The sequence below is a fragment of the Microchirus variegatus genome (assembly GCF_963457635.1).
Source record: "Microchirus variegatus genome assembly, chromosome: 1".
Classification (NCBI taxonomy): domain Eukaryota; kingdom Metazoa; phylum Chordata; class Actinopteri; order Pleuronectiformes; family Soleidae; genus Microchirus; species Microchirus variegatus.
Window position 1 is genome coordinate 42,937,240 of NC_139802.1, and position 10,460 is coordinate 42,947,699.

The 10,460-nt window shown below is 42.1% G+C and overlaps 1 protein-coding gene across 1 annotated transcript; it reads left to right on the top strand.

Annotated features, from left to right (window-relative positions):
• The first annotated feature begins 5,982 nt into the window (after window positions 1–5,982).
• On the top strand, window positions 5,983–8,367 carry ier5l (immediate early response 5-like). Its single transcript, XM_083901769.1, has one exon. The coding sequence runs from the start codon at window positions 6,060–6,062 to the stop codon at window positions 6,948–6,950; it is 891 nt and encodes a 296-aa protein (XP_083757895.1). The 5' UTR covers window positions 5,983–6,059; the 3' UTR covers window positions 6,951–8,367.
• Window positions 8,368–10,460: the final 2,093 nt, after the last annotated feature.

The following is a 10,460-nucleotide window of genomic DNA, read 5'->3' on the forward strand; positions in this document are numbered from 1 at the left end:
TCTGACTACAACTGGAACGCACCATTATTTTGGGGGTGCGCCAGTTAAAACTTCCGACTACAAACTCATAAATTCCTATTTCTAACTACAACTGGATTGTGCCATTACTTTGTGGGTGCTGCAGTTGAAACTTCCAACTACGAACTCGGAAATTCCTACTTCTGACTACTAACTGGAACGCACCATTATTATCCTTATCTGTATTGACATGTGGTACAAAAAAACGCTGTAAGAAATGTGACTTGTGATGTCATTAAAGGTCCAGTTTGTAACATTTGGCGAGGTTTATTGGGGAATACATATTTTATCATATAGCCACAGCTGCTAGCAGTTAGCTGCTTTGTTAGCGACTGCTAGCACATGCAGTGATACAATCGTAGGACATAATTTGGTGTATTTATACTTTAGAGAAAATGTACTTGTGGAGTTTTGTGTTATTGTGACTCACTGTGATTCTCAGTTCCATCACAAGCCTTTACTTTACTTTACCGTGTGTGTGTGTGTGTGTGTGTGTGTGTGTGTGTGTGTGTGTTCCTTTAATTTATTTTTAGGATAAATCAGAGGAGACTGGTGAAGGCATCACAGGAACACACTCCTCTTTGCAAACAGCTACCCCCGATGGAAGAAAAGAAGAGTGTGCCGTGTGTCCTGTTCTGCATCGTTCATTCATCATTCACAGCCTGTTACAACCCAGCGTTCACCTCCCTCCTCCTCCTCCTCCTCCTCCTCCCCCCTCCTCCTCCCTCCTCCTCCTCCTCCTCCTCATCCTGCTGCATGAGATTCCACATCGACGTTTTTTTCTTTCCCCTCCCCGTGCTCTGTCCGAGGCTGAGAACAATCCTCCTGTCAGTCTGAGCAGGAGCAGCAGCTCTGTCCCACCTCACAGCCCCCAATTTAGAGACGGCAACACAACACTAATCACACACACACACACACACACACACACAGACACACACATGCACACACACAGATACACACACACAGAGGACAGAAAACTGATGCTGCACTGGCCTCTACAGGTTCAGCACAGGTTACTGCACTGAAGATCTGACAGGAGGCCACTGCGGCGCTGTCACACACACACACACACACACACACGCGCGAGCGCGCAAATGAACACACACACAGGTTTGTGCTGCTATTCTTCTCAGGATTCTGCATTGACTGCACTTACACCCAACCCAGATTATGTTTAATCCTAACCCCCAATTAAAAATCTCAACCCTAACTCTACTCAGCACCTCAGGAATAAGGGTTCTGCCTCGTTAGGACCAGGTTTTGCTCTCCCAGCTCATGACAAGGTCCTCAAGAGGCAACAAAGACAAGAACACACACACACACACACACACAGGTTTGTGCAGCTATTCTTCTCAGGACTCTGCACTGCACGTAACCTAGACTATGTTTAATCCTAACCTTAATCTAACCCCCAATTAAAATTGTAACCCAAACTTCACTCAGCACCTCAGGAATAAGGGTTCTGCCTCATTAGGACCGGGTTTTGCTCTCCATGACGACTCTACCAGTCATGACAAGGTTCTAAAGAGGTAACAAAGACAAGAACACACACACACACACACTCACGCAAGCACACACACAGGTTTGTGCAGCTATTCTTCTCAGGACTCTGCACTGACTTGCATTCATCTTTAACAAAGCTAACTAACCTAGCTCATCCTAGGTTAGGCTTAGATTAAGGTTGAACCTGAGCTTAATCTGGTTAATCCTAACCTTAATCTAACCCCCAATTAAACCCTTACTTTACTCAGTACCTAAAGAGTTAAAAAAAAGGTCCTAAAGAGGGAACAAAGACAAGAACACACACACACACACACGCACACGCACACACACACGCACACACACACACACAGGTTTGTGCAGCTCTCCTTCTCAGGACGCTGCACTGATTCATCTTTAACAAAGCCCTACAAAGCCTAATCTATAGCTCATCCTAGGTTAGGCTTAGATTAAAGTTAATCCTAACCTTAATCTGGTTAATCCTAACCTTAATCTAACCCCCAATTAAAATTGGAACCCTAACTTTACTCAGTACCTAAAGAGGTAAAAAAAAAAAAAAAAGAAGTCCTAAAGAGGTAACAAAGACAAGAACACACACACACACACACACACATGGTTGGAGGCGTTAGCGGGCGACAGTTATCCGTCAATATCCATCTATCAACGACGGGTTATGTATCAATAATGTATCATTATTATTCTGTCAGTGTTTCTTCTCACCGTGACTCATCTAATCTAACTGTGTGTGTGTCTCATATCCAGGGGCGCTTCAAGAGATTTTAGGGGCTCCTGGGAAAGATAACCAGGGCCCCCTCCCCCCACATACAGTAAAAAGTGAAGGAGTTTGCTGACGTCCAGGTTATGTAAATGTCATCGTCCACTCGTGACTGTGACCGTACACAATCACCCTCTATAAGGACAAGGTTTGGTGACCTTAGCGCTCGTGGTCCAGGTGTAGGACGGAATAATGGAGTGGAGGAGGAGAATCTGGGGTCAGGTTAACGTGTGGAACACATTTTAAGTATGAACGGAAGAGCAGGAGTGAACATGAGCGCAACTCTCTCTGGACAAACACAGTGTCCTCTGCAGCTTTGTGACGCTTCACTTATGACGCTTTTCCACCACACGGTCCCGGCACGCCTCGCCTCGCCTCTGCACGGTTGAGTACGTTCTCCATTACTATAGCTCCTCCTCAATGTGGGCGGAGTCATCATAGCAAGGCTGCATGAAACGGCCGCGACAGCAGTTGTTTGGGTGTGATCGTTAGAATCAGTCGATTAAAAAGAATCGTTTCGCAGAATCGTTCGGTACTTCCTGCATTCCTACTTCTGACTACAATCGGAACGCACTACTGCATTACTTCGGGGGGTGCTCCAGTTGAAACGTCCGACTACAAACTCGGAAATTCCTACTTCTGACTATAACTGGAATGCACCATTACTTCGGGGGTGCTCCAGTTGAAATGTCAGACTACAAACTTGGACATTCCTACTTCTGACTGTAACCGGAACGCGCCATTACTTTGTGGGTGCTCCAGTTGAAATGTCCAACTACAAATTTGGAAATTCCCACTTCTTACTGCAACTGTAACACGCCATGACTTTGAGGGTGCTCCAGTTGATATTTCCGATCAAGAACTTGGAAAATTCCTACTTCTGACTGCAACTGGAACGTACCATTACTTCGTGGGTGCGCCAGTTGAAATGTCCGACTACAAACTTGGAAATTCCTACTTCTGACTGTAACTGGAACTCGCCAATACTTTGAGGGTGCTCCAGTTGATATTTATGATTACAAACTCAGAAAATTCCTACTTCTACTACAACTGGAATGCACCGTTACTTCGGAGGTGCTTGATTTCAATCAGCCGATTAAAAAGAACCGTTTCACAGAATAGTTCAGTACTTCCTGCATTCCTACTTCTGACTACAATCGGAACGCGCCATTACTTTGAGGCTACTCCAGTTGATATTTCCGACTACGAACTCAGATATTCCTACTTCTGACTACAACTGGAACACACCATTACTTCAGGGCTCCAGTTGAAACGTCCGACTACGAAATCGGAAATTCCCACTTCTGACTGCAACTGAAACGCACCGTTACTTTGAGGGTGCTCCAGTTGATATTTCCGATAACGAACTCGGAAATTCATACTTCTGACTACAACTGGAATGCACCGTTACTTCAGGGCTCCAGTTGAAAGGTCCGACTACAAACTCGGAAATTCCTACTTCAGACTACAACAGGAATGCACCATTACTTTGAGGGTGCTCCAGTTGTCCAACTTACAATCGCCGGCTTTCAGCAGTGCTATCGCTAAATACACATTAAATATTGACATTTTAAGACATTTCCTTTGCTAAATGTTGGAGATTAACGCATGTTTTTTTGGGATTTTTAAATCTTTTTAACGTTAATCTAGAGAATAAAAACCCACACCGAGTTACATCCAGTCACCGTCTCCAACAGGAAACTGGAGTTTAAAAAGCGTTTACTCTCCTGCACCAAAGCCCATAGAGAAAACCCTCACTTTTTTACCTCCCGGGGAAACAGAGGCTGCTTTTCTTCTGCTGCTTCGTTTGATTAAGTTTCTGTCGCTTCAGTAAATCTAAATGATGAATTTTACACTCAAAAAGTTTTAAAATAAGATGTGAAATTACCGACGGAGGGGAAAAGTGGATTAACACCTCCTGTGTGCTGTGAGGTAAAATTGATGCTTTTCTCTATGGGGTTTGGTGAGGGATTTAGAGTGGAAATAAAGCAGCAGATTTTTGTCTTTTGTTTCACGGTTGAAGTGCGTTTCTCTGCCTTCTGCTTCTTCTTCATCTTCACAGTGTTCAGTCACCTGTAGGTAAATCACTAACTCTGTATAAGTGCCTTCTTTAAAAAGCACAGACTGTGCCTTTAAGCTCCACCCTCGTGAAGAGGTGACCTCAGAGCGTGGGGGGCGGGGCATGCGGTGGGGGGCGGGGCCTGATGTGGTTCCAGTGGGGATGATTTTTTTTTTTCTTCTTCTTCTTATTTCTTTTTTGGGAGGAACCACCTAGTGGTCGTTAATCTGAATCACTCCTCATCTGTGTTTCTGTGAGTCTCAATCTCAATCCAGACTGAACTATTTTAGAAGAACTTTTCCTTTAATCTCAGGAAATGGTCTCACAAACACAGAAGAAACGTGATTTTTTTATTTTAATAATGAAACAAATATGTTTACTATTGATTCTTTTTTTGACTGGTGCTTTTCAAAATAAAATACAATTTCCTTCCATAATATATAATTTTTTTTTTTTTAACTTTTATTTAGAGAATTTGAATTTGAGCTCATGCGTTTTTTCTCCACTGGAATAATTTGTGGAATTATAAATAGTTTGATTAGTCCAATCTATTTCAGATTACACAATTAAATAAATAATTCACTATTTTGGGGGAAATTGGGGAAACTTCATAGACGCGACTGACAGGATTCATGTTAGGATATAAACATATTTTACCACAGAAACTGTGATAAACTGTAATAAACCGTCCATTTTAAAGGTTTAAAGGTGCAATGTGCAACATTTAATAAGGTTTATGGGCATAAATGTAACAAACTATCAATAATATGTTTGTTTTATCGCAAAAATAAAACATATTATCATTATTAGTGACTCCACACTGAGTAAAAGCTCTTGTCTCAGCAGCAGAAAACAGAAACTAGTCAATAAAATAATTATATTATAGTACAGTAACATGTTAATAGTATAATACTAATAATAATTGTGTAATAGGAGAGTAATTATATTGATGTGATGAGATAATACCATTAAATATGCAGTTAATAGCTTTGTAATAAGTGTTTTAATTACTGTGTAATAAGGTAATATTTCATGTTATATTGTTAAATTTTGTTCCATATACAATTTACATATTAGTACTGTTGGAATAAGATGATAAAACCATAATTTTACTTCTCTATTATAAAGATTATATCCATTTTGTTGTGTTATTGATAAATAAATGATAAACAAATCCAATAAGAACAAAGTATGGATGTATTTCTATGACGCGCATCATAAGGACACTAATAAAAGTGTGCATTTATGTTATTTTCCTTCTTTTTAAAGTCGTATCTGTGTGATTGTGACATGTTTTTGTTTTTTTCCCTCGCTGTGTTCCTGCACGCAGCTGAAATGTGGACTCTCCTGTTTCACAGCTTGTCTGGAATTTGAATAGAACACAGGAACCGCCGGACGCTCATTGGTCCTGGAGGAAATAGTTCCAGAGCGCGCGCCTGTCACTCAGCGCAGCCGAGGCCGCTCATTGGCTCGCGGCGAAGTGGGCGGGCCCTGCCTCTGGACTATATACAGATTGTGGTTTGAGGACATCTGCAAATGATCGCAGACTCTCACAGGGAGGCGGATCTGCGCTTCGATGTTTCTCCACAGAGCTCACTGGAACCTTTCTCCCCGAACAAACACACTCTCACGGCGGGCAGGCGAGCGTCCTCTCCCGGTCAGGAGCTGGGGGTGGACCGGGAGCACGGGTCCATCATCGTCGCCACCATGGAGTGCGCAGCGGACGCGCAGAGCCTGATCTCCATGTCGCTGATGAAGATCCACAACTCCAGGACGCAGCGAGGAGGCATCAAGCTGCACAAGAACCTGCTGGTGTCCTATGTGCTGCGGAACGCGCGCCAGGTCTACATCAAGGAGAAGTACGCGGAGATCTACCGCATGCAGCAGTACGAGGAGGTGATGACCGTCTGCAACGAGATCCAGGAGCTGGACCCGCTGGAGCTGGAGCTGGACGCGGAGGAGGTGAGCGGAGAGGAGCAGGAGCAGGCTGCGTGCTGCGGCGAGGAGGACAGAGGCGCGGCGGCGGCGGCAGCGGCAGCGGCGGCGGCGCACGTCCGGGCAGCGAGCTCTCTGCTCGGCTGCTCTCCTTTCCAGGACGGCGACACGGAGCCGGAGCCGTGCGACTACCGCAGCTGCTGCATGGAGGCGTCTCCCGGCTCGTACTGCAACAAAACCACCGTGCTGGACTTGGACACTCATGTGGTGACCACGGTGGAGAACGGATACCTGCACCAGGACTGCTGCTGCTGCGACGCGCTCCACTGCGGGCAGGGCGCGCAGCCTCTGCCGCAGCCGCTGCCCGCGCCTCTGCCGCTGCCGGCGGCCAGGAAGCGGAAGGTCGAGTTCGGCTGCTGCGTAAACGACGCGGAGGATCCGTCCGAGTTCACGGCGTCTCGGAAGAGAGCGAAGCGCGAGGACTGTTGCGCGTTCTTCTCCGGCGACAACTACACGGACACTTCCAACATCTCCAACCTGATCTCCATCTTCGGCTCCGGGTTCTCGGGGCTGCTGAGCCGGCAGGCGGACCTGGAGCAGATCTGTAGCAAACAGGCTCTGGCCAGCCTGGGCGCGTGGACCCGGGCCATCGTGGCTTTCTAATCGGACACTTTATGTGTGACAGAGACCGGGTCTGGTTGTTTCTCCACAGAGTCCAACAGTGAGCGGAACCACATGGAGAAACCAGCTCCTGCTGCTGTTTGGGAACAAGGACACAATGCGGTTCACGATATTATTGCGATAATTGTAAATTATCATTTTTTAAGATAAATGGGTGGAGCCTTCTGTTTATATTTGTACACCAAAAAGACCTTTAGTAACATGTTCTGGCAGCATTTTCTTTAGTTTCTCTGAATATTTGTATTTATTTACAGATTAATTCAGATCAACTAATGTTACATAAACTTAAACATGTTACAAATGTTACAAAAAAGACCTGAAAATGTTGCAAAAACAACATTAATGCTACGAATATGTTACAAAAGATAAACATTTTTATGTGAAAAAACAGTTTTGTGAACAATAATTGGAAACATGGTGGCTCCCCCTAGTGGCACTTCAAAATAAATCACTACGACTGTATGTTGGTATATGCTAGGCAGCGGTTTTTAAGTCACGTACATGAAATATTAGCGATAATGGAAATTAACTACGGCCAAATCGTTGCTAGTGCTTTTTTATAGCATGAAATCTTGCGATTCGTGTTCCCACAGAAACAGGAGCTATGGTTTTCTCATGGTTCCACGATCACTGAGGAACTTTCCGTCAATATTTTGTTGCTTTTACTGAATGTTTTCTTCCAGAAATGTTCCTTTTAAGCAAAAACGAGACTTTTCTTGAAGGTTAAAGCTGATTAAACTCATTGGAAACTTCAAAGAAACGTATATATCAGCAAAACAATCACATTAAATTAAGATTATTGGTGTTCGGTGACATCACTCACTCACATGTCGGCGTCATGGCCTGGACCCCGGTCTCCGTCTGCGGTGGAGAAGAGAAAAAAAAATCAAACTTTATTTTTGCAAGAAAAAAAAGAAAAGAAAAAGAAAAGTTATTTAAAAAAACGGAGGGAGGAGGGATTTAACGTCAATGGAGGAGGAGGAGAAGGAGGCGGAGCTTGTGCCATAAAAAAAAAAGAACACTCTGTGACTTAAACCCGATGACGTGGATCGACTGTCGTTGCCTTAAATCCATGCACACCGCTGCTCTCTACTGACACCAGTGGACGCACAGTGAAAGTGACTGAATGTCTCTGTTTTTTGTTTTTTCCCCCCTTCTTCGTCAAAACAAACAAACAAACAAAAACAAACCTGGTCTTTGCACATCCTGATCAGTATGGGCGGTCACGTGACAACGGTACCAGCTCACGTCACGTGACTCCTCCCCCCTCGCGGCGCGTCATCAGGTCATTCTGTGTGACATCATCGTCATGATTATTGATCCTTTTGTTTTAGAAAGGTTTTAAAAAAACAACAACATCTGCGATATGAACCAAACTACACAGAGTATTCTCTCCTTATCCTTGTTTTTTTATCATTTGTGTGTGTTTGATAACGTGTAGCTCTCCGGGTGAAAACTGTTTCAGAGAATATTTGTAAAAAAATTTATAATCTTAATAAAAAAAAATATATAATAAACATGAGCTCTTTGTGTGACTTTTTGTGTTATGAAGCATTTTGTTGTCCATACATGAGTTTTGGTGACTGATAAGCTTTATTACTAGTTAATAAAGCGTTTATTAATGCTTTATAACATGTTTATAAGACATGAATAAGACATACTTCATTGTAATAACATAATAATGACATATTATAAAGGTGGTTAACAGTTTTGGGAACTGTTATTTACTTCCTGGTACAGATTAGAAGAAGAAAGTGACAACAATACAGCCATTTAGCTTTAGCTTAATGTAATTTTTAATTAACTGGTTATAAACACATTAATAATACAAACTTTCCTTGAGTAATATGGAGCAGATATATATAATAAAGGTAGTTGATGTAGTTTTGAAAACTGCGATTTACTTCATGCTAGATATCAGAAGAACAATATAGCCATTTAGCTTAGCATAGTGTAGCATTTACTAATAATTAATTAACTGGTATTAACGGTATATTATAAATGTGTTTGATGGAGAAACTGTTATTTGTTGCGTTGTAGAGATTAGAAGAAGAATGTGATAATGTTTTATGGCCATTTAGCTTAGCTTGATGTAGCATTTACTAACTGCTTATAAGACATTAATAAGACAAACCTTTCTTTGGTTATTATGGTGGTTGCAGTTTTGGAAACTGTTATTCACTTCCTGGTACAGATTAGAAGAAGAAAGTGACAACAATACAGCCATTTAGCTTTAGCTTAATGTAGCATTTGCTAATGTTTAATTAACTGGTTACAAACACATTAATAATACAAAATTCCCTTGAGTTATATGGTGCAGATATATATAATAAAGGTAGTTGATGTTGTTTTGGAAACTGCTATTTACTTCATGCTAGAGATCAGAAGAACAATATAGCCATTTAGCTTAGCATAGTGTAGCGTTTACTAATAATCAATTAACTGGTATTAAAGGTATATTATAAATGTGTTTGATGGAGAAACTGTTATTTAGAGATTTGAAGAAGAAAGTGATACTGTTTTATGGCCATTTAGCTTAGCTTGATGTAGCATTTTCTAACTGCTTATAAGACATTAATAAGAAAAACCTTTCTTTGCTTGTTATGGTGGTTGTAGTTTTGGAAACTGTTATTCACTTCCTGGTCAGGATTAGAGGAAGAAAGTGACAACGCTACAACCATTTAGCTTAGCATAGAGTAGCATTGTGCTATAAGCAAAATAAAACATTAATTTCAAAACAATAAGAACATATAAACCTTAACATTACCTTATTTTTTTTTAAACGTCAAGTCATTTTTTAAACATAAAGTGATTTACTTTGTTGTTTTTGGTTTATTACAAACACAGCAACAAGAACATAAGACTAAAGAAGAATAAAATTTAGAATTTAGATATAAATGTATAGAGTAGAAATAATAAAAATGTTAAAATCAGTGTAGGAAATGGAAGCATATCATCATCTTCCTCACTTGCAGTTTTTGCTGCAGCATGTATGTGTTTTGTCATACATGTATGTTATATATATACCTTTATATGTATAAAACAAATGCTGATGGTGCAATGTTTGCTGGGTTTTTTTCCCATGATGCACCAGCTGCTCCTCTCAGTTAAATTCAGAGTCCTGTTATCTCTGCTCTGTGCCACATGGTGGTGTTCTTTAAAATCAATGAATGAAGATATAAGCGCACAGGGCTGTGAACGCACCGGCAGCACAGAGGGCTGACCCTGACACACACACACAAGTATGCACACACACACACACACACACACACACTCACTCACCCCTCATCCTCCTCCTCCTCCACTGCTGCTGCTGCTGTTCCTGCTCTTTGCTGCTGCAGCTCTGCAGACCATAATAACTCACAGTGGGTCGGTCGTAATGGAAATGATGAGGCAACATGAACGGCGGTGTGTTGTGTAACTGTGGAGAAATGGGACACAGTTATAGTTATGAGGACGAGGAGGACGAGGAGGAGGAGGAGGAAGAGGAGG